The sequence below is a fragment of the Lupinus angustifolius genome, chromosome LG11 (genome assembly GCF_001865875.1).
Source record: "Lupinus angustifolius cultivar Tanjil chromosome LG11, LupAngTanjil_v1.0, whole genome shotgun sequence".
Lineage (NCBI taxonomy): Eukaryota > Viridiplantae > Streptophyta > Magnoliopsida > Fabales > Fabaceae > Lupinus > Lupinus angustifolius.
In genome coordinates, this window is record NC_032019.1 from 35,693,577 (window position 1) to 35,719,304 (window position 25,728).

General features: G+C 31.9%; 2 protein-coding genes and 1 long non-coding RNA gene across 3 annotated transcripts; 2 read left to right on the forward strand and 1 right to left on the reverse strand.

The window, feature by feature from the left end:
* Positions 5,015–7,648, forward strand: LOC109360631. Its single transcript, XR_002109196.1, has 2 exons — positions 5,015–5,093; positions 7,215–7,648. It is a non-coding gene; the product is annotated as an uncharacterized LOC109360631 (long non-coding RNA).
* LOC109360629 (polygalacturonate 4-alpha-galacturonosyltransferase-like) lies at positions 8,895–16,089 on the reverse strand. Its single transcript, XM_019605659.1, has 10 exons — positions 15,800–16,089; positions 12,933–12,967; positions 12,769–12,828; positions 12,545–12,670; positions 12,378–12,441; positions 12,253–12,299; positions 11,340–11,674; positions 10,412–10,769; positions 9,620–10,198; positions 8,895–9,514 (listed from the first exon to the last, which is right to left on the reverse strand). The coding sequence occupies exons 1-10, from the start codon at positions 15,912–15,914 to the stop codon at positions 9,239–9,241; spliced, it is 1,995 nt and encodes a 664-aa protein (XP_019461204.1). The 5' UTR covers positions 15,915–16,089; the 3' UTR covers positions 8,895–9,238.
* LOC109359414 (probable fructokinase-7) lies at positions 18,843–25,476 on the forward strand. Its single transcript, XM_019604061.1, has 7 exons — positions 18,843–19,011; positions 19,797–20,002; positions 22,361–22,573; positions 23,198–23,395; positions 23,885–24,025; positions 24,504–24,620; positions 25,110–25,476. Exons 1-7 carry the CDS (start codon positions 18,933–18,935, stop codon positions 25,236–25,238), a joined length of 1,083 nt encoding a protein of 360 aa, XP_019459606.1. The 5' UTR covers positions 18,843–18,932; the 3' UTR covers positions 25,239–25,476.

Here is a 25,728-nt window from a genome sequence, read left to right on the forward strand (position 1 = left end):
AAAAGTTAATGATGATTAAATATGAATAATAGATATGGTATAAAAGTTATATACTATCAATGCTACATTATTTTCTCTAAAAATAAATATTTTGAGTGTAATATCTATGCACTGTTAATATAAAAATTTCTATATATTTAATACATCATTCACCTTTAGTTTTTTTTAAGAGTCAATAGTAATTAAATATGAATGGTGGATAATGTAATAACAATTTACAAAATTCATATATGTTAGTGATACATCTTTTTCTCAAAATATTTTTTAATATAATATATATGTATTGGTAGCGTGAAAATTAATACACATTCACTTTATTACCCATCATGCATTTATTTTACTTTTTTATAGTGGATGATAATGAAATATAAATAAGAAATGATACTATAATAATATATATAAAACTATTACATTGTTATGGAAATATTTTTTCTCCATTTTTTTAACCTAAAATAAGAAAAAATTCTGTTGGGCGTCATTCGTTCTCATTGGATTTGTGTTTATGGAAGAATATCTCTTTGAATTTGTTTTATGAACTAATATTTATTTGTCCTTACGAACTATCTATTTTCAAGGATTTCGATTATTGACCATCTATAATGAATTTAAATGATTAGAACTTTTTTCCAAAAAAACTCACGTTTTATTTTCAAAATTTTCTATTCTTTCTGCGCAACTAAGCATTACCTAAATTATAATTACAATTTTACTGAAACTATCTCTTAAAAATAGGAGCAAAATTGGTCTTATATCATACTAGATTAAAGGTTAGTATTCAATTTCTTAGAACTATATTTATTAGAAGATGTAGTCACATTTAAAGGAAATTAATTTCATAGGCTTACGAATAAACTTGATTATAAAAAATAGAGCAACATTTTTATGAAACATATTTAAACAACAGTTGAATATATTACATCATTTTTTTATAATATCAATTATATCTCATCATCTTTAGATAAGGAAATGATTCATTTGAAGTAATATTTTTATAAAACATATCTAAACCACTGTATTTATGAATATCTATAGTAATTATATAATCAACCAACAAATTAACTTTATAGTAAACTAAATCAAAATAATTTTAAACATAACTACTATAAGTATACATGTGACATAAACTATAACGCCTATAACTATCTGGTCATATTAATAATACTTCCTTAAAAAATTTAATAGAAACATATTCAAAAAACCATAAAATATAAATACCGACATAAAGAATATCAATGATATGGTAGGAGGAGACGACTGTAATAACAATGTAAAGTACGAGGAAGAGGTGGTGAATGGAGAGACCGATTTTGACAATAGAGAAAGAAGATTGATGAAGTGTGGTGGTGTTATAAAAAAGAGATGGTAATTGATGACGTGTAATTTGTTGAGTTTACTTAACCATGGTTAAGGGAAACAACTAATAGAAATTCAATGGGCTAGATTATAGTAAGTAGTATACTTTGCTTAAAACGTTTAAAATATTTGCTTTCCTAAAATAGTTTTTGGAGTCACTCGTTCCCATTGGATTTTTGTTTTATGGAAAAATTTCTTTTTGAAGTAATATTATTTGTCTTTACTAACTATCTATTTTGAAGGATTTCAATTATTGACCTTCTACAATGAATTTTTTTGTTTCCCACTTTTATTCTCGTACTGGAAGCAATCTTGTCTGAGCCGAGAACATCCACATGTACGTGGGGCTAACTCTCCCAGTGGACATTTTTTCCATCCATAAGACTCGAACCCGAGACATTGTTTAAGGAGAATCAAACATATAACACTTGAAACAATGTCCGTTGGTACCTTCTACAATAAATTTGAACGATTACAACTTTTTTTCCAAAAAAAAATATCCCTAGTTTCATTTACAGCTTTTTCTCTCATTTTTTTCTTTCTTCACAGCTAAGCATTAATTAATTTATAATCAAAATTGTACTAAAAATATCTTTAAAAAATAGGAACAAAATTGGTCAAGTAGTATAATGTACACTAGGTTCACTATTAGGCAAAACATTAAATGTTTGTTTCCTTAAACATTAAACACTAGGCTCACTAGAGAAACATTTATATATTTAAAAAAAGATTAATTTCTTTTATAGAAAAGAAAAGAATACACTTGGTTATATCACTAAATTGAGAGCAAAATTTCACAGTAGAGCAATAGTATTAGTCCATTAGTATCATAATAATTATAATCCACCATCAAACCAAGATTAATAATACGCATAATCAAAGTAAATTTAAAATAGCTACATATTATTTTACACGTGTGACACAAGCTGATTATACTGACTGGTGTCTTCTCTCCAACAGCTGCTTCAATCAATGTTAAGTCTGACTACTCGGCTTGCGATCACGTATCCCAAAAAAATTTCATCTTCATATCCTAAGTTAATCACATTATAATAAGTAATCAAAAAAAATTGTTTTCTATTTTATGATTTTTTTTAACTAGTTCACATTTTTTTTATAGAATTGATACACAATAAGACACCAAATTTTAGAACATGTGAAATCCATTCTATAGCTACTGCAAAGAAGAATTGAAATCTCATTATCCATCTTTACCTGAAACTATTAGTTATTAGAATAAGCACTCATCCATATAATATAACAATTAACAAGTAAAAAAATAACATTGTATAAAAAAGAACCTCACAGTTCTCATTTTCAACCTTTTTTTGTCTTGTTTTTTTTCTTTCAATACAACTAGGCATTAGTTGTATAAAACCACTTTTGTAATATATATACTATTTTTATTTATTATTTATATGTTATTTATTTATTACATAAACATCGGCTAAACTAATGATATGATAAATTATTTTGTTATCAATAAGTATATATTTGAATTATTATATTTATCGTAATAAATCTATAATTAAATTTTTACTAAGGACCAAATATTATATTCAAACAATATCAAAACCAAAGATGTATGTACTTTTGGGTGAGTTAGAGATTAGAGACAACAGAATGAGAGACCCAAAGTTAAAGATATATATTTTCTATTAACAATGATAGAGGAAATGATTTCATCTCGTATAACTGAGTTGACTTAAGCTGGATTTGGCTTATAAATCAAATTAGAAGTTGAATTTTGATCCGAGTTGCAATACATATTATTTTTAAGTTAAAGATCGCCTCAATCAAAGTTCACAAATCTTGGAGTGAGTTAATAACCTTAAATTAATATTATGAGTAGGGATTCACTTACATTGTGACTAACTTTTTTAAACCTACTCTACATATTAGCCATCAATTCTATAGATATCTAATGGTTTAGATCTACCTATTAATTCAAATTTCTCTCTAGAATTAAGGGTTATGATAGAGAGTAAGTGAATCATTCCTCTAATATTATTTGTTAGCTCAAAAAATAATCATAGATATACATACATCTACATATACACACACATAGGAATATATAAACAAAATACAACTTTTAAATCCACTTTTCTTGAAATGTTAATTTTAATATATATATATATATATATATATATATATATATAATATAATATTATATTTATTATGTATAGATATATACAAGGATATTTTTGAAAAATATTTATAACCCTTATAATTCTAAAAACCTCAAATTTATTTTTGAGTATGATATCTATAAACTGTCACTATGAATATTTATTTACAATCAGTATACCATCCGCAATTCACTTGTATTAGTTTTTTTGAAGAATTAATGATGATTGAAAATGAATTGTGGAAGATGAATTGATATTGTAGAAAACTCTTACATTGTTCGTACATATAATATTTTTACTTTATTTTTTCGTGAAAACAAATCATTATCATGTTGAACTATTTTCACTTTATTATTATTGTTTTGATTCATTATCATTGGTATGAGATAATATATAAGATTAAATCTAATACAACACTTCTATACAGAAATGTCTATCATAATATTTGTTGCATGACAAGGTTTTAAAATTTTCTAGATGCTCCTTATTTGCTTGTTTGTTGTAGTTTCTTGTGATTAAAGTGTCTCATCAAAACAAACTTGTTTTTTTGTGCGTACATTTTTATTTTTTTTGGTACATTGTTTACATGACTTTGTCAATGTGGTTTCAAATTTGCCAATAATTGCATCCAATTTATCAAAGCTATTATTCATTAATGTCCTAAAATAAAAAATGTGTTTATCCGCCCTAAAAATGTTCGTCCAATATATTCAATGTACCTGTTGACATTTTCAACAGACAGAATGGGGGACCGCAAACATTATTGAATAAATTATTGAACATCAAATATGTAAAAGTATATATATTTTGTTAAATGAGAGAAAGTTTGTTTCATTTGTTATATATGCATTCGTATATCAAATGTAAGAAAATACTATAATTTTTTTTATTATGTATATGTATTTATATATATATATATATATTATTCTTTATGAATATTTTAATTGTGTACTATGCATATTTGTATTATATAATACAATTATATTTTGTATATATTCTTTCATTTGTATGATTTTATGTTTTGATAAATATATTTATATATTTGTATGTAAAATATACTGATTATTTTGTATGTTGTGTATAATTTTGTATATATTTTTAATTTGGTTCAGGGTGACCTGCAAGTCCGCCCTACCCATGTTTAAGACGAACAAGACATGATATTTCATACCATATTTAAAATTGGGCATGCCCATCCTAATTTAAATGGGAGCACATCTTCTATCCTAAAAAGTATGTCATTCTGTATGTCACTTGTTCTGATTGATTAAAAAATATATTTTATTATTAAATTTTTAACTTAAATATTTTTTCCAATCAATCAGAATAAATGATATACAAAGTAGCACACTTTTATGGAAAAGTAGATATAGTTCTAATTTAGATGGACATTTCATCGACATAGATAAGACAGATAAGACAACCCTAATTGCCAATACTACTTGCAGGCTTGGCCGATAAACTCGAATTGTGTGTATGTTTACGGTTTACGCGGGCAGGCCCATGGGCTTGACCCATTTTGCCATCCTGTCTCAAACACTTGTCCATTCTCTCACTCCCCTCTTCTTCACACATTCAGCAGCACTCACAACAAACACCTTTCTCCTTCAGGTTCTTTTCCCTTCTCTCTCCTCAAAACGTTGTCGTTTTTCCTTTACCCTCTTTCTCCTTTTCTTTAATCATTCATTCATTGTAATAATCACTCTCAACCTTATTTTCATTTGCGTATTCTCACTACTTCTAACGGTTATTCTGCTTAAATTCCATTTCTATAACATCATTATTTTTATGCGTTAATTTGTGTTCTGCAAGATATATATTTTACATCAGGGTTTTCTACCCTTTTTTAAGGGTTTGTTGACTTTTAATTTTTTTAGAATGGGGCAATAGTAGGTTTAAGAAATTTTAGTTTTTTTGGAATTTTTGAGAGAATAATTTTTTGGCTCATAAAGGATGGTCAAATTCATCCATGAAAATAACTCTATTTTGCTAGTGATTTGTTATCGAGAATGTTGCGATGAATGAGTGGACAGAGAGCGAGTAAGATAAGATTGGAAATGAATGAATTAAAAAAGGTTTAGAGAGAACTTATTGTAGAAAAGATTATAGAATCGCGTCTTAGGTAGTAGGTGGTTCGGTTATGTGTGGCGAAGAGTCGTAGAAGCATCGATAAAGAGAGTATGTTAGATGAAAAGTAATCCAATCGTTAGGGGCGGAGAGAGACCAGGAAAAACTATAGGCCTTATGGTTAAAAAGGTATATGTAAATGGTTTGTGTGAATATATGATATTGTTTGATTCATGTAGTCGATCCCACTTAGTACGAAGAGGTTTGGTTATTGTTGCTGCTGTTGTTGTTGTTGTAAGTGAATAATAAGCTAACTATCTAATTTATCATCAAATTGAAGGGCCAAAACTAGGTAAGACAAGGTTACTTGACTATATGTTGAATCATTCGGGATAAAGATTGTAAGAATGACCGTAAAATCATGCCGTATGTAGTTTACGCATGTCAGGAGAAACATGTTGAAACCGTAATAAGGATAGGAGATCAGATGGAGGATAGCTCAATAATTAGAGGTTGAGAGAGACCAACAAAAATATAGACAAAACCTATCAGAAGGATTTAACTTCAAATGTTTTGTCTGTATAGATAGGATATTATAGTGTTATTTGATCCATGATCCATTGTACCTTACCCGACCGAGTGGGAAAAGGCTTGCTTGTTGAATCATAAAGCAGATATGAAGTGAAGAAATTAAACATGATGCATTTTACGCTCATGCTAATTTCAGCATCTTGTAGATGATTGAAAGAAGCTTTGTGCTTTTAGTCCTAACATTCTTGTGGTATGCATATTTTATATACAAAACTCATTATATTTTGCAAAAAATTTGGATTGAAATCCCAATTTTATAAATACTATCCAAAAAAGGAATCTTACAAATGAAGGGAATAGAGTTATTTTAGGGAGTTAATTCAATTGAAGCAATGAAGTTCCCTTAGAATTTTCAAATCCTCCATCCAAATGCAACATTAGTGTTAGGATTGTTTCTTATCATGTAATCATATGTTTAAACTGAATCATTAATAGAGCATTGAGATTTGATAAGCTTATATTTTGTGGTTTTCTACTTTGCTGTTATCCAAATTCCAAATACAATTTCTGTGTGTTTTAAAAAATGGTAGAACATAAGCATACTGGCAAGTTTTTCTTCAGGGTACTACCCAGCAATGATATATATATATATATATATATATATATATATATTGTGTTAGCCTCCTGAATCTCTACTTAAAACATATCCAGTTTGATTTTGAAATTTTTTATGATTGATTTATTCAAATAGTTCAATTTTGTAGAAAGATTACTTGATCTTTGCATTTGATATTACATAGTGGGTTTTATTTAGAAACCATACAACATCTGCATGTTTACTTAAAACTCAACTTTATCAACTTTTATAACTTGCCATAGCCATTCATGGTGTCCAAAGCTTCTTAAAATTGTATTAATATGTGTATATGGTTGATCATATACAGCACTTCCCTTTAACTTATAAGAGGGTTTTAGCCGATTTCACGCTGTTACAATCTCAAATTAGTTTCCTAGTCTACCATGTATGTTTTTCTTTTGTTTTTAAATGAAACAAAAAAAAAATCCATGGTTCATCATTTTGAACAGTTTATGGGTTTTAATGTATGTACTGATAATTCATTTGTCTTTTGGTAGAGTAAACAATGGGTGACAAGAAGAAGAAGGCTCAAATGTTTGTGAAACTTGTCTCTGCTGCAGGGACTGGTTTCTTCTATGTTAAGAGGAAACCAAGACAGGTTACAGAGAAGCTCGAGTTTCGAAAATTCGATCCAAGGGTTAATCGCCATGTTCTGTTCACCGAGGCTAAAATGAAGTGATAGAGCTCCTTTCATGGCTGCTTTCAACTTGACCAACCTTGAACTGTTTTTTTTGAGACAATTATCACATTTGGTATTACAAGTTAAATCATGCCTACTTTTTTTCTTTGCCTCTGTTCTTTTTCATTGAAATTGAGTTTTGGTATTTGCTATTTACTTCTGTTGTGATGTTCCTTAAGAATACAACAACATTGAAAGTAACAAACTTCTGTCTCTTCATGGTTACTGTGTTTTATGATGCTTTTAGTTTCCTTTAATAGATTAATTCTATAGAGTTAATGTCAAATTGATGGTAATGCTAATTTCTTCAACATTGAATACACTCAATCATGTCTTTCTAATTTTCTAAACTTCATTTCAATTCCAGCACCTTTTAAATAAATAAATAAAAACCAACAATATTGGTCTAGTAGTGTAATGTCTTACTGAATCTCTGGATAGATTAAAATGTTAAGGGTTTGATTTCTGAGAGTGACAATTGTTGAAAGAGATAATCATACATCCCGAAAATGAGTAATTTCTTACCCGTAGGATGAGTGGATACCTTTCGAGCATCGATCTATTTGGATAACTATCACTTTAAGCTTATGAACAGCTTTGAGTCTGAGGCACAACTCTAAGCTTTTGTCCTTACTAGATGCATAAGCCCTTGTAAATATAGTCAATCAACATGGCTTAACTACAATACACTTTTTTTATACTACGAAATGTATTATTTCACCTTTTTGGTAAGAAATTAATCCCTTTCGAAGTTTGTGAATGCGTCTCCCAACAATTGTCACTCTCAGCAATCAAATCATCGACCTTAGGGATCCAATATGATCTTACACTACTAAACCAACGTTTTTTTATCTAGATACATTTTTTTATTAGACGGAAATCCAAGCGTATTTATATTTTAAACGCCGATTCTATTATCCAACATTGTTAGTGTTTTTGATATATTATGTATTTGTGTTAACCAAGATAAAATTATCATTTTTAAGTATTATGAGTATAGATCATTGTATCACTGATTTAAGCCATCATTTAGTTAGATTAAATAATTAGACCTTAATATCACTGGATTATTAAAGAGACATGAAAATATTCATTAAACTTACATACACGACACATAAAAGGTAAAATCCTTTATTCAAGTGAACATTTAATTGTCCGAAGAATGGTAAGGAGTATTTTTTTGGTACTCGACATTGTAGTCTTTCTAGGAATTTAGTAAAGCTTTGTACTACTAAACCAACGACTTGTTAGTAAACAAGAAGGAGTATGTTAACAAACATCCAGGATTCCAGAGATAATAAATCAGCATATGCGAAGATATAAATAATACTTACGACAATCGAATGCACAAAACTCCGATTTAGTAAGGTTTGAATAGAGTATACGTCATAGTCATAACATGTTAACCCACAATGTTCGGATCACGAGACAAACAACATTTTATGACCATTATGCCGAAACTCGCCCTCTAAAACAAACAATACATGAAAGCTATTTCTGAAAGAATACATGAAAATGTTATTCAATTCTAAGTCCATTCTTTCTTAGCATCATAGTGTACAATAAGAGTTTTTTTCAGTAAACAAGGTATACTACTTATGCACCTTGTTTAAAATTAGGGACTGTGACTTAAACAAATTAAATCAATTAAAAATAAAAATCAATGACGTGGGAAAGAGATGAAGGGGTAAATACAAAACAAACACCAATCCTATAATTCTAGGACAATTGACCATTCAAGCAAGGCACTTCAGTTGAAATTGCCAAACTATAAAGGGAAGGTGGGGTATTGTGGAGGACAAAAAAAAAGTGTTCTTTGTTCTTAAGACCTACTTCTTAGGGTCACTCAATTAGCTTACAGTTCTGAACATAAGGGTGATTATACTTGACATATTTGGTCCAGTAAGTCCTATACTTTGTCATGGCTATCTCTAACCATGGCTTCATATTACCATTGTAGTGTATAACTGCAGCATTCTCGATCTCGGAACGGTCTACGGTTGGATTGTAACCCAATCCAAGTACATGCCATGATTTATTTAGAGGATGTGTTAATCCGTAGAATGTCATTAGTCCCGGAGGTAATGTCCCCAGCTTCCATAGCACCCGGTCTTCATTCTAAAATCAGAAAAAGAAAAACAATGGTTAGTGAGAGATCATGTGAACTCTTCTATTTGTGTGATGAGAACAGACACATGACTTAACAATTCGACTATTACTCACCATACTCTGCCATTTGTGATATATGCCGGTAATATCCTTCTTTTTCCACTCCTTCAAATCGAACATGTTCATCCCATATGCCCAACCACAAGCATTTGGATCGAAATTTTTTGCAATATGCGGATTTGAAAAGTTAAGATACTTGTCAAATCGGTGAAAGCTCTCGCCACATGTTTCAACGGCACCATTTACTTTTCCATGAAGATTCACAGCCCATAATCCAGTCAAGTCCTTCTGGACAACAATGTCATCATCGAGAAAAAGAATCTTATCCAATTTTGGATAAACTTGAGGAAGATAGAATCTAAGGTGGTTGAGCATTGAGAGATATTTTGGGTTTCTGTATTTCAGATTAGAAGCGCCTGTGGTTGAATGTCCTGCCTTGAAATAATACTCTTTCATTGCTGAAGATTCAAGCTGCTTCAGGACAGGGCAGTACGAAGAGTTCAACCACTTAAATTCATCAACATTTTCAACATGGATTGTAGCTTTTCCAGGAGGATTCAACAAAAACCACATGTTCATGGCTCCAAAATTTAGTTTATCAGTAACAAGGTGAAAAACATGCTTTGAAGGATCCTACAATGTTGAAGACAAAAACATAAATACACAAGACAATGACGGCAGGGTTTAATTATATAATTTATCAATGATGGAAGCATGACTGTTCATGAAAAATGTGTGTGGCTTGTACTGTCCATGCCGAAGCACGATTTATTCATCATCTATCAAAGAATGGGTATGAAAGACATGTGTGCACAAGCTTGAATGGTAAAAGATGGTATCACTCACCTTTGCATTCAGAACAGTTGAGTTGACAACAACAGATGCAGCCAATACATTGTCCGAGAACAGGGCATAATGATAAAGGCTAGGATTCTCCAAATTCTCACTCATTGGGAACTTTCTCTTTTCCGGAGCAAGGAGGTAGTAATCTATGGTAAGGCGCATTGATAAGCAGTGAATTCCATTTGGTATGGTCTTGGCAGCCAACTGACTTAGGAATGTACTTTGTTTCTTCAAGCTCCTAACTTGCTCATCGGCGGTTTGCAGCATTGCCCTCAATTTCCCAGTGACCAACTTGCAATCATACAATTGGTCTTTCGATTTTGACAGAACTTGGCCCATGGACTTGATTTTTTCATGTGCACTAGAGATGATTAAATATGTGACTAGTTAAGTCGGCAAATGCAGACAAAGCGATATAATTGCAGATAGATTAATAGAACTGGTACTGACAGATAATAAGAAATAACCCAATGACAAAAAAGGGAATTCTCTATTCAAGATCAATGTGATCAAGAGTAGAAGACGAATATTATTAATTAAAATGAATATAGCAATTCCAATAGTTACAACCAAATTCCCGATAAACCTGCCCAACCAATTTCTAACTACCTGAAGTCCACCCAAATTGAGGTGCTTCCCCTCTTATTTATGCTGATAGAAATTTCTCCCTAACAACAAGGGAATCGTTTATTTATTCTAATCTATCGGTTATTCCTACTGGTCCTGATAACTAGGGAACTATCTAGTACTAATCTTGATAACTAGGGAATTATCCATTTTATTTAATTATCTATTCATCTAAACCATTAGTTATTCCTTCAAATCCTTTCTAACTCGTCACCTCACGTATACTTTTTAATAGGAGGCCTATTTCTAGAATTATTCCTATCGTAGATTTACACTTTAGATAGAATTACACACAGCTTCATACCTGTGATTCAACTCAGCATCAGATATTGCGTCGCCTAAAGCACGTTGACTCTCTTTAAGCTGAGATTGCAATTCTTGGTACAGTTGAAGCTTGTTCTTCATCTTTGCAATACTCAGGTATACCCTAGCCATAATGATTTGGTCTCGCATCAACCGAACATTAGAATCGGCATTTTCATTCTCAAATTCTTTCCTCCAAATGTTGTATTTACCTAGAACTGCTGAATCAACTGATTTTGAGCGTTCAATAGCCAAATCTTCAAGTTTTACAATCACATCATCATCCTGTCTTACCAGCTCGGCAGCACGCTTTTCCTTCCTTTTCTCTATTAATTGCTGCAGAAATAATTTACAAAGAACACCAAACAAGTTAATTTCCATCACTTTTTATTGTTTCCAAAATCAAGTATCACTCCACACACCAAACATCATTTTTAAACAGAAAATGATACACATGTTTGCATAGTCGGTCTACAGTTGTGTGAGTCATATTTTAGAATAGTTACTTTGGGAAATGATTACGAGTACAGAAACAAGTGATTTTATATGAATGAATTGTCTCAACGGTGTTTGATAAAATTACTTTTGTCTGTAAACTTACTAAAATTGAAGATAGTCTTTTATAAATTTGTGCTTAACATATCTAGAATGTATCATATATTGAATTTCAAAAATTCTTGAATCGGTGTCATATCGTACTAAGTATATGGGCCTCATAGGCTCCCACAATATGGGGTGAGGTATGGATGGTTATACATATGTAACCTAACCCCCATTAATGGAGAGGCTGTTTCCATGAGTACTCTGACCACCAATTTACAAAGTTGAGGCAGAATTCTTACCCACAGTAAAAACTTGCAAACGGTATGCAATATGTAAGTTAGAACGAGAAAAAAATCAAGAATGATGCTCACCCTTCTGGCAAGTTGTACGGGACTATTAGTCAATTGAGCACGACCATCTGCATTAATAAAAGAGATTGAATGAGAAAGTAAATTAAAATACAATATAAGCATATTAGCTGATAGTATGATACCACCTGAAGATCTTCCTTCCTTCCCCTTCTGTTTCTCTTGTCTAACATTTGTCGCTGGTTGGTTTAGCTTTAATTAAAAAAATGGATTAACATTTAGTAAAACTAGAATGCTTTTCTTTTTCAGCACGTGAAATGAAAGTTTTGTGCAGAAGCACATTAGTCTTCCTAACCTCAACGGTAGAATTTGAAGTCTTTGACCCATCTAGTCTCCATGAAGGCGACAAATTATTTTTTCTGAAATTGTCAAGACTCAAAGGCCCTGTATCGCTTGTGCTGGACACAATAACATCAAGAACCTAAAATATAATGTTTATCAGAAACCCAGGAAGTAACATCTTACAGGAAAAATGAAATGTGAGATACAGAAGAGTGAATCTCTATAGATTATGCTTGCCTCTTTTGAAAAAAGTGATTTAAGGTCCTCCAATGCCTGCCATTCTTTCCATTTGGCAACCTGCAACAGCCAAATTCATTCTAAGGAAAACAAATAGAAACAGCAAGAAGCTTTACATGTTTATTTACATAACCAATAAGCCTGAAAATGCATAAAAATGCTACCTGTTTACTTGGAAATTCTGAAATATCATCTTGATCTGCACAATGTATTTAAAATAATTAGACCAATTTAAACTTGAAAATGTGCACATATAAGAAAATTGTTAGTATGATCATTAGAATGGAATTATTTTATCCTCCTGTTTTCTGGGAGTGGATTGAGAAGTTGGGACAAACACGATGAGTGAAGTAAATTTACATCCCATAAGTAACATTCTACCACATTGTAAACAATTCGGAAGTCTCTAACAACAAAAATGGGTACTCTTAAACATATCATCTTGGAGTCCTGTTACTTTGTAGAGGAAAGAGATAAAATACAACTCTTATTTCAATTGCCATCACTGATGTACCAAGAACGAACAGTACAAACCATAATCAGTCAAAATAAAAATTGCCGTTGTCCACAAAAGTTATTTTGCACCAATACAAATACAGTATACTAAAAGGGTAAAATAATATTTAAATACATAAATTTATAAAGTGCCGACTCCACCTAGCAGGATTAAGGCTTGGTTTTTGTTGTTGTATAAATTTATAGTGTTAGAACTTAGAAAAAGATAAAACAATACAAGTATATGTTCATTACAATGTCAAAATTTTAAAATTTAATGTGTTTAAAGGAAAATTAGAAATAATGCTCTAGCAAAAAATTTAATACACTTTAGAGTTTACAAAAATGTAGGTTTAAGTATACGTTTTTGAGACATGGTACGATGGTATCACTCATACAACCCGTTAATTCCATAAAGTTATATGAATATGATATACCCACAAGTAATATATGAATAATAGATGGAATAAAGAGGGGCAGGTGGTGGCAGCTAGTGGGAGTGGAGAAAGAGAAGAGGGCAGTAATTACAGCGGTTGATGGTGAAGAGAATAAATGGGAAAAGAAATAAGCAGTAATGGAAAATAAAAAGGGAAGTGAATGTATCTGATGCGGGGATCAGTCGGGAACTTGGAGGGTTCGGGACAGATTAAGCCACAGGGAAGAGACTGCATTTGCACTTCCGATTCTCTTACCTTTTTTCTAACTGCAACTCTCATTTTCTATCATTGTAATTGTAGCTATGCACCTTGACACTCTTGCTGTTTTCTAATATTAATATCAGTCCCTATAAGAATATTTATGACCGATATACTGATATTCATGACATGCAATAAGAGAATAGATCAAATGTAATATCAGTTCCTACCAAATATTTACAAGAATAGATCAAATGTAAGTTCCTATCCAATATTTATGAGAATAGATCAAATGTTATCATATCAACTAACAAACCCATGGTCCTCTCTATTGGCTGTTCCCAGTATGCTGAATCTCTCATTTTCAACAATGTCATCACATAGCACTTCCAATGTTAGTTAATCTCACAATGCCCTAAGGTCTGACTCTGATTTAAAGAAAGCTCAAAGAAAACAATTACCGTAAGTTTCCACATTATACTTCTTTATTACCACAATTTCTTAATCCACAGACCCATCCACTTGCCAATAGCAAATTATTTTTAAAAAAAGAACAAAATCAAGTAAACTGAATGAGCTTGAGCAAGTGTACACTATCTCCAAGCCACTCAATCCTCAAAAGGTGTTTCTATCTCAAGATCGCAGGAACCAGCAACTTTGTTGCTTCCAAATATAACTCAATATATCCATGATTTGAAACCATTCAAACATCTCAATTTATTAGGAACTAGGAGGTGCACCTTTAGTCACATAATGCCACTCCACAAAATCTAAAAACTACAATCAAGGTCCCAAATATCTAGTATACACTATACAGATACCGAATCAACCAAATCAATCAAATCAAGAAGCAGCTGATATCTCAAACTACTTGATGGATCTAGATTATCAAATCGTGAACATTACATCAGAAGTATGTGATTCCAATGTGAGGTCTATTCTATATGGTATTGGGCCCTCCAACCAAATACCTACCTTTTGTGGAGTGGTTCTCCCAAGGTTCATATCAAAGGAAGAGTGCCAAATGTTAGAACTAAAATTCTCTTTTCAAATCATTGATTGAAAAGTCTCCTAGAGTGATTCAAATCGCAGACCGCATCATGTGATGCGGCCGCAATATTGCGGTTGCGGTGACCGCCACAACTGCATAGCACTATAATGGCGGTGTGACACCAAATCACAATGATGTGGCCGTATCGGGCTGCAGCGGAACCACATCGAACCACATCGGCCGCATCGAGTTCAAAAATATTTCTTTATTTGCAAAATACTTCACACCACAACCATCCCAATATGCATCGCAACTGCCACAATGACTGCAATCGCGTAACCGCAATCGCAACCATAACCTCAATTTAAAACATTGGTCCCATATGAACAAAGTGCATTCAAATCATGCAATATCCTAATTACTCACTATAGCCATCTAATGCTTATCTATACAAGCTTCTAAACTAACTAACTAACTAATTAACAATATAATCAACTTACTCGAAGTAACACTATTTACAAATCATATTGTACATCAATTCCAGAAACTCCCTTTTCAATTGCCATAGAAAACACAGATCTATTCAGTCACCCAAATTACCAAAGAAATCAACATTTCATTATTCAAAGGCCACAGCAATTGAAAACATGACATGGCACGGTTCAATTGATAGATCTATGAGATATAAAGTGTGAGCAACACCTAGTTTCAAATCCCTACAACTGCACAATTTCTAATTTCACATCCCATCAAAACATTGCATATAATAATAAATAAATAAACTTTAGCAAATCCCAATGGAACAATTAACAAACACAACAAATGCAGAACACAAAAATCACAAAAAAACTGAATTTTTCCCAACAAAATAAAATCAATAAATAAAAAAATAAAAAAATGGTGTACAAACCAGGAACAGTGTGAAGGCCAGTTACGAAGAAGAAAATGAGAGGAAGGAAAAGACATAGAAGAAGAAAACCAAGGACAGGGAAATGGGACCCATTGATCCTATTGTTGGAAGCCATTTTAGATCAGAATAACAAAAAATTGAAGAAAGAGAAAAATGGCATTTAAGAGAGAGAAAGAAGAGAGAGAAGATTGGATCGTGAGTGAGATTTGGGGAAAAGGGTTTATGGGACAATGCAGAAGTAGCTGGTATTCAAATCCATTAACACAAGACAATGAATAAATATAATTATGCTTTTTGTTCTTCTCTTTCAAGTTTGTTTTTTTTTTGTTTCCTATCGGTACCCGACGATACTTTACAAAGCAGGAACATCTACAGATGCATGAGAGTAACTTTCTGAGCGGATATTTTTTCCAACTACAACACTCGAATGTTTAAGGAGAATTAAACATGCACCACTGGAACGTGATGATATTATATAATAACGTAAAATTCATCCAAAAAATATTTAATTATTAAATTTTAATTGAAATATATGTTTTTTTGGAAGCAATCACATGAAGTAAAGGAACATCACATGGTGTAAGGCCTCATAAGATTGACCAAAACGTTAATGATTTAATTATTGTGAGCGACACTTGTTGGAAAGGATAATCAGACACTCTCGTAAAGAGATTAGTTTCTTACTCATGAGAAAATATCTTTAATAATACCAAAATAATCATAAGAAGTAGTCACATGGAATGAAGTGAAAGAATCACATAAATTCTATGACTTTATGTACCAGGAATCAGAAAATTAATTAATTATTAAATTTTCATAAATAATCATTATTAACTAAGAGAAAAAGGTATATGCACTAACGTGTATAAGATATTGTCATTATATTATTCATTATTTATGTTTTATTATCATTGATTCTTTAAAAAAGTAATATAAATTAGAATCGATTGTTTATAAAATTTTACATTGGTAATGATACAAATAAATAGTAAAGATCATAAATGTAATATTATTATATATAAGATTAATATCTATAAATAATGGGACCAACAAAAAAAGTCTATCTATAAACAATATAACTAAGACTATTATTTTTATTTTTTCAACAATTATACCCATAAATTTAATTTAAAAAGAACAACGTAATTCATGAGTACTACTCCAAAGGAAAGGTATATGGAAACTTGGAAATTAAAACCATATGGGAAGTATCATGCTGCTTATATATAATTTAATATTGAATTTAATAGAAAATATTTAATATGGATATAATACTAAAATAGGTGGAAGGATTGTATTTGATATGACATTTCACAATTTTTTAAAAAAAACTTTCAACTCTGGCTATGATATCATAATTAGGATCAAAAGTGAGAAAAGACTTTTGTTATAATTATGAGCCAAGGTCAAAAGTTGACAAAAGATATACAAACTCTATAACAAATGTCGTTTGTTGATTTTTGATTCAATTGGTAACTATAGTTATTGTCCTTTGTTGACTTCCGACCTCGGTTCGTACCTATAACTAACAGTATTTGTCTAATTTCAACTTCGAGTAAAAAATGACATTGAATCTTACAAAATTTTAATGTAACCAACTTCGGCCTCGGTTCGTTAATCGACATCAAAGTGTCGATTTTAACTAACATTAAATGTATCAATGAATTAACTTTTGTCAATGATTTGGTTATGAAATGGGTTTGCAAATTAGATTGCCCTATTGATGCAAACAATTGTTCCTTGGTGGATATTGTGTTCCAAGGGACTAAGCTATTAAGGATATTATTTTTTTAATGAATTAGATATATGGGCCATTTGAGAGCTTCATTAACTGAATTGTAATTAATTACTAATTGTAGAGTCCCTTTTTCACTTTTTTGCATGTTTATTAAGGTAAAAGAATGAGAATGACCATAAACTTTTCCTTTTCCTAATTATTTTATATTTAAAAAGATTGTCGATTCCTTTTAATAATACTGAAAAAGATCACTATTCATTTGTATTAAGTATTAACCCAACATATGATATATATGGACACCATATTCACGATGTGTTCACCATTTGCCACTCGCAAATTATATGCATTTAGACCATAAAAATAAAAAATCTCTATTTAGAAAAGCACCACTAATTTTACAACAAAAACTTTTAGTTTTTCCATAAAAATTTAGCCGAGTTAGGTTTTAGAGAGTAAATAAGGTGAAGAAAAAACTGATAATTTACAAGATCTTATAAATTATAAATAAATTCCTTATCAATCGATCTAATGCAATACATCTCATCCTTTGATTTAAAAGATAATAAAGGAGAGAAAAAACTATAAAAAAATTAGAGCAAAATATGTCTCGTATAATTTCTTTTGCAATCGTCATCTAAAATAATCGAATATATTACATGTTTAGACCAACATGTTTGATTCAAGTGCTATATGAGTAATCTCCATAAACAAAGTTTTGGGTTCAAGTCTTGTAAATATAAAAAATATTCTCGATTTATACAGGATTGCCTCAATGAGAGGATACCTATAGGAAACCAAAAGAAAGATTACATATCTTCAATCTTGTGTCGTCAAATAAAAATGCAATAGAGGATCCTTATTGGGGATGAATTTCATCCTCTGTCTTCATTGGTGTCCCAAACGAATCAAAATACATCATTTAACCAGAAAAAAGTTATAAAAAAATAAATCAATATAATATATTATTTTATGCAATATTATTAGATAAGGACATAATAAACCTTTTGGAATAGAGAATCTAGATCCCGTTATCGGAAACACTCATGCCAACAATCAACATGCCAGCATGGCATTACAAAAACATCCTGAAACATTGGAAGTTGAGAAACAAAATATAGCAAAACATTACTTCAATGCATGTGTTGGATTCTAAGTTTCCAACCAAAATTCGCAAATGAAAATGAATCTTATAAATAGGAAAAAAGAAGAATGAAATTTATATTAAAAAAATGATTTTGAGATACCCATGAAAATCGGTTGAATGATAAAAAAATAGTAACAATTCTATGTATGCATACCCTTTTCCATGATTCATGTTAATTTGACAATGGTGTAACACATTATGTCCTTATGCAACCTTTCATATCCATAATGAATTCATGATTTCAATCCAAAATGAGAGGTTGTTGCTTCCCTGTGACCTTTGATCGGTCTCCAAGGGGAAGCTTCAGGCTTGTTAGAAATTCATCTTTTGGTATTCATTCTCATCTTTTTCTTTTGTTCTTTATTTCATTCAGAATAATATTTCTTTAACATCATAAGAAGGATGTCATATAATGTTTTCTTTTTTTGTTTAATGATGAATGGAACAATGCATGAGGTTCTTACCTAGTCGGGTATGTGGAGGATAGAAATAAGTGCATACAAGAAAGATAAAAATCGAGTTCGGGATAAAGATGATTAAAATACAGCAATACCATATTCAAAACTTTGAAGCATTTTTAATGCCATCTTGGTTTTTGTTTGTTTTGTAACAATGAGAGCCTTTTGTTTTCTCATTGGAATTTTGGTCCGAAAACAATTCTGGTTGGTTTAGCAATGCTATATATATATATATATATATATATATATATATATGTGTGTGTGAAATTAGCATTTTAGTAGAAATGAAAATATCGTGCTAGACGATTGGATATATTAGACAAAATATGATTAGAATATGAATGCATCAGGAACTTGGGCATACTCGACAAGATATGATTAGAAATGAATGCATCAGGAAGAAAGTTTGAGCAGAAGATAAGGTAAATCATGTCTTAGATGATTTGAACATGTGTGGAAGAGACCGTAGAAGCCTTGTTAAGGATATTAGATCAAATATAGGTTAGTCTAATTCCTAGAGGAAGAGAGAAACCAAGAAAAATCCATAGGAGAAATGATTAAGAAAGACTTGATGAATTTATGATAGAACATTATGACGTCGTTCGATAATTTCCGTGTTTTTATGAAGTATTAAGTAGTTATAATTGTTATTTGCAGAGTTATCTAAACGTGGTGGAAGAAGAGAGAATCAGAGAGGACCTGTGGTAGTATGCTTTGGAGAAATGATGGTAAATTTAGTCCCTACAGTTGAAGGAGTGTCCCTTGGAGATGCCCTTGCCTATGAGAAATCCCCTGCTGGTGCTACTGCCAATGTTGCTGTTGGAATATCTAGACTTGGATGCTCAGCAGCTTTTATCGGCAAGGTGAAATTCCCTATAAATATTATTACCATCGTGTCTCTTCGGTCTAAACGGTATAGCAGTATTTTAAATTGCGGTTGCAGTCATGATTGTGGTAACGGTGGTGGTTATTGCGATTGTGGTCATTGCGGCCATTGCGATGCGGATTGCGAGCGTTGTGGTGTGATGTGCTCTAAATGGGTCTGATGCAGTTGTGTTGTGGTCTGATATGGCCGAATCATTGTGATTCAGAGTCACACCACAATTGCGATATGATGTGGTTACGACAGCTACCAGCCTATCGCAACCACAATATTGTGAATGCATCAAATGATATGGTCCATAATTTAAATCATTAGGTTTAACATCAGCATCTTGTCCCACAAGGTGCTATTTAATAATAAGATATTATGAGAATTGATATTTCTAGACTAAAGAAATGCATCATATAGGGTTATGGGCTTATAGCACATATAACTGAATCGGTTTCAGTGATATATTTTTAATTCTCTTTAAATAAGGTTTCGAGTTCGAGTCTCATGAATATAAAACTATTGTTGTATTCATTCTCATCTTTTTCTTTTGTTCTTTATTTCATTCAGAATAATATTTCTTTAACATCATAAGAAGGATGTCATATAATGTTTTCTTTTTTTGTTTAATGATGAATGGAACAATGCATGAGGTTCTTACCTAGTCGGGTATGTGGAGGATAGAAATAAGTGCATACAAGAAAGATAAAAATCGAGTTCGGGATAAAGATGATTAAAATACAGCAATACCATATTCAAAACTTTGAAGCATTTTTAATGCCATCTTGGTTTTTGTTTGTTTTGTAACAATGAGAGCCTTTTGTTTTCTCATTGGAATTTTGGTCCGAAAACAATTCTGGTTGGTTTAGCAATGCTATATATATATATATATATATATATATATATATATGTGTGTGTGAAATTAGCATTTTAGTAGAAATGAAAATATCGTGCTAGACGATTGGATATATTAGACAAAATATGATTAGAATATGAATGCATCAGGAACTTGGGCATACTCGACAAGATATGATTAGAAATGAATGCATCAGGAAGAAAGTTTGAGCAGAAGATAAGGTAAATCATGTCTTAGATGATTTGAACATGTGTGGAAGAGACCGTAGAAGCCTTGTTAAGGATATTAGATCAAATATAGGTTAGTCTAATTCCTAGAGGAAGAGAGAAACCAAGAAAAATCCATAGGAGAAATGATTAAGAAAGACTTGATGAATTTATGATAGAACATTATGACGTCGTTCGATAATTTCCGTGTTTTTATGAAGTATTAAGTAGTTATAATTGTTATTTGCAGAGTTATCTAAACGTGGTGGAAGAAGAGAGAATCAGAGAGGACCTGTGGTAGTATGCTTTGGAGAAATGATGGTAAATTTAGTCCCTACAGTTGAAGGAGTGTCCCTTGGAGATGCCCTTGCCTATGAGAAATCCCCTGCTGGTGCTACTGCCAATGTTGCTGTTGGAATATCTAGACTTGGATGCTCAGCAGCTTTTATCGGCAAGGTGAAATTCCCTATAAATATTATTACCATCGTGTCTCTTCGGTCTAAACGGTATAGCAGTATTTTAAATTGCGGTTGCAGTCATGATTGTGGTAACGGTGGTGGTTATTGCGATTGTGGTCATTGCGGCCATTGCGATGCGGATTGCGAGCGTTGTGGTGTGATGTGCTCTAAATGGGTCTGATGCAGTTGTGTTGTGGTCTGATATGGCCGAATCATTGTGATTCAGAGTCACACCACAATTGCGATATGATGTGGTTACGACAGCTACCAGCCTATCGCAACCACAATATTGTGAATGCATCAAATGATATGGTCCATAATTTAAATCATTAGGTTTAACATCAGCATCTTGTCCCACAAGGTGCTATTTAATAATAAGATATTATGAGAATTGATATTTCTAGACTAAAGAAATGCATCATATAGGGTTATGGGCTTATAGCACATATAACTGAATCGGTTTCAGTGATATATTTTTAATTCTCTTTAAATAAGGTTTCGAGTTCGAGTCTCATGAATATAAAACTATTGTTGGGATTCCTATCTCATAATGTGGATGTTTTGAGCTCAAATAGGATTCCTATCTCATGAAAATATTAATATTGTGTTACATAACGATTTAACTAAAAAGATACGAACATGACATTGGTCTAGTAGTATAAGTATTCAGTAGATCATCAAATAGATCAAAAGGTCAAATGTTTGATTCCTGAGAACCACACTTGTTGGGAGGGACAAAATCTTTGTTTGTATTTGATTATTAAGATTTGTTATGATCAATACCTGAGTTGATTTGTCTGACCACAGTGTCTGTAATATTTGCATGGAAGGTGGGAAAAGATGAATTTGGCTATATGTTATCTGATATTCTGAAACAAAATGGTGTTGACAATTCTGGCCTCCTCTTTGATGAAAATGCAAGGACAGGATTGGTATTTTATCAGATTAAGAGTGATGGAGAACATGAATTCATGTTTTATAGAAACCCAAGTGCTGATATGCTTCTTCGTCCTGCAGAAATTGATATGAAACTCATCAAAAAGGTAATAGAAATTCATATGAAAACTACCCTTTTGCTTCAATCATATTCTATATGATTATAAGGTTTAAATGAGATTTTGTTTCTTTTCAATTTCATATCCATATATATATACACATTTCTTGTATTGGCTAAGTTATTTTTATTTAAGTAGTTGTGAATAGTATTTTAAATTACGGTTGTGGTTACTGTGATTATAGTCATTGCGATGCGGGTTTCAGCGTGAATTTTTGTGTGATTAAAAATATGATTTTCAATTTGATACGGCCGATGCGGCCCAAATGCAGTTCGATGCGGCCTAAATCAGTTCGATGCGGCCTAAATACAGTTCGATGTGGTTACGCTGCAACCCAATATTGCTACATCAATATGATTCAGTATCAAACCACGATTCGGTGTGATGTAGTTCCACGATCACCCTAACTGCAATATTGTAGCCGCATCACGTAATGTGGTTCGCAATTTGAAACAATGGTTGAACCTGCAAGGAAAAACTAGTAGATTGGTCCATAAAATGCTATGGTTTCATTTTCCAAAAGTTGCTCCAACATCAAACTCTTAAAATTGAGAGAAATATAAATCTTGTTATCTTAGTTCTTGGATTCATCTAAGTACTTATTCTATGCAGGCAGCAGTATTTCATTATGGTTCAGTTAGCTTGATTAAGGAGCCTTGTAAATCAGCTCATCTTGCAGCAATGAATGTAGCCAAAATGTGTGGCAGTGTCCTTTCTTATGCCCCAAATATAGCATTGCCACTATGGCCATCACCAGAAGCTGCTAGAGAAACCATCATGGGTATTTGGAACTATGCTGACATTATTAAGGTACATGTGTTTTGTTTGTGTTTCTGTATACAACAATAACCAAACTTTAATCCCAGTAGGTGGGGTCGGCTACATCGATGGAACGATGTCATAATGTTTTAGCATAAGCCATGTTTATTAGCGAAACATTGACAGGTTAATAGTAGCGACTCAATATATTTTGTGACCGTAAGTCTCTAAGGTCATAGGTTCAGGTGGTGCTAGGCTCCCTCTGGGGGAATAAAATATGCAGGCGTATTTAAGCTTAAAGGGTAACAACTCAGTAAACTCATGAGCATAGAAGGGTCATATGTTAAAGATGAGGTGTTACATTCTACATATTTCCTAATCGTTTTGTCTATGATTTTTCTTGTCTCTCATTTTCTTATGGAAATTGGATTAACTTCTATTTGATTTATAACAAACATAGACGAAACGTTTATGAAAGATTTAGAGATCAATGCACTGTCGTATCTCTCCATTGATTTTTGTACATGTTGTTATGTTCAGGTAAGTGAGGAAGAAGTCCGATTCTTGACTCAAGGAGATGATCCTTATGATGACAAAGTGATCATGAAGAAGCTTTATCACTGCAATCTCAAACTTTTGCTGGTCACAGAAGGAGCACAGGGCTGTAGATTCTACACTAAGGTTAGACTTCTGCTTGTGGGTTGTGTACATCTAACTTTCTCAGACTCTACTAAGTCGGAGCCTCTTGTATTGGACTGCATTTTTTGCTAAATATATTATGTAGGCAACACATCGTTAACGGTAACATTGTTGCTTATATAACTATGAGGTCACATATGCAAATCCTGGAACAACCTTTCTGCTTGTGGGTCTTAGACTCTACTAAGTCGGAGCCTCGTGCATTGGACTACCTTTTTTGCTAAATATATTATGTAGGCAACACATCGTTAACGGTAAGATTGTTGCTTATATAACTATGAGGTCACATATGTAAATCCTGGAACAGTCTTTCTGCTTGCAGGCGTGTACATTTGACTTTCTCAGACTCTATTAAGTCGGAGCCTCGTGCATTGGGCTGCCTTTTTTTTATAAATATGCAGGCCAACTGGTTATTTTCTTTTCCCTCCGAGTTAATGGGTTATGATTTCTTCCAATGCAGGACTTTAAAGGTAAGGTTTCTGGTTTTGAGGTAGAAGCAGTTGATACAACTGGTGCAGGTGATTCATTTACTAGTGGATTCTTGAGCATTGTGGCTGCACACAAACAAATTTATAAGGTGACAACAATTAGTACTTCTCCCTTGTGATCACATATTTTATTAGTTACCATAACTATAGCTTGTGTTCTAGGTAACTTTGGTATGGTTTCTTGAGATTCATGACAATGCATGATGTTTTTACTTAGTCGGGTATGTCGAGGTTCAATCGTAGAAAAGATAGTAGAAACGTGTCTTAGGTGGTTTGGACAAATGTGAAGGAGACTAGTAGAAACCCTGTAAGGAGAATTGATCAAACAAAAGTTAGTCCAATTCCTAGAGGAAGAGGGAAACCAAGAAAAATCATAAGGGAAATGATTAAGAAAGACTTAGAGATCAGCGTTTTATTACTAATCAACAAACATGATTTATGTTAGAACATTATTGAGTCGTCACTCTGTGTACTCGACTCGACCAAGTCTAATAAATGCTTGTGTGTATAGTTTTTAAGTTTTTATCTATAACTTATCTAAATTACAAAGTATGATGATGTATTTGTGTTATATTCAGGATGAAAGAAGATTGAGAGAAGCTCTTGATTTTGCAAATGCTTGTGGTGCTGTCACAGTCACAGGAAGAGGTGCTATACCTTCACTTCCCTCAAAGGATGCTGTTCTCAGAATTCTATTATCATACTGATGGAATCGATGTTTTAAAATGCGGTTGCGGCTACCTTATTTTTACTGTGGAAAATTGCAGCGAAAAATATAGTCAATGCTATTACAAAGATTCCTAGATACACAATTTTATAAATTACGGTTGCAGGGTGCAATTTAAATTATCGGGGTAAAATAAAAGGTTCTCATTTCAAATTCTTCTGTGTAAGTATCACTTGTCACATTATTTGATCAAGAAATATGATAATTTCTTCATGCAATTTTTTTTTCCAAATATAAAACAAGTAAAACATTTTGGTGAAAGTAATATTTTGTTGTTGTTAAAAGCAATGTTGTTGTTACAAAGAAATTAATACAAATATCTTTATGTAATATTTTTGTGTTGTTATTGTAAAAATTTATAGACAATTAACATATTATTCATCATTCATTTGTATTACTTTTTTAAAGAGGTAATAATGATTAAAAATAAATGGTGGATGATAGACTTATAATATATAAAACTCTCATAA

What these genes read in the sequence shown, in the direction of transcription:
- LOC109360629 (XM_019605659.1), bottom strand. Translation starts at nt 15,914, where the DNA reads ATGGCTTCCAACAATAGGATCAATGGGTCCCATTTCCCTGTCCTTGGT. An exon ending in CAGAATTTCCAAGTAAACAG is followed by an intron (nt 12,829 to 12,932) that starts GTAGCATTTTTA and finishes TGGCTGTTGCAG; the next exon opens with GTTGCCAAATGGAAAGAATG. An exon ending in AATCACTTTTTTCAAAAGAG is followed by an intron (nt 12,671 to 12,768) that starts GCAAGCATAATC and finishes ATTATATTTTAG; the next exon opens with GTTCTTGATGTTATTGTGTC.
- LOC109359414 (XM_019604061.1), top strand. Translation starts at nt 18,933, where the DNA reads ATGAGAGGTTGTTGCTTCCCTGTGACCTTTGATCGGTCTCCAAGGGGA. An exon ending in TGTTAGAAATTCATCTTTTG is followed by an intron (nt 19,012 to 19,796) that starts GTATTCATTCTC and finishes TGTTATTTGCAG; the next exon opens with AGTTATCTAAACGTGGTGGA. An exon ending in GCTGTAGATTCTACACTAAG is followed by an intron (nt 24,026 to 24,503) that starts GTTAGACTTCTG and finishes CTTCCAATGCAG; the next exon opens with GACTTTAAAGGTAAGGTTTC.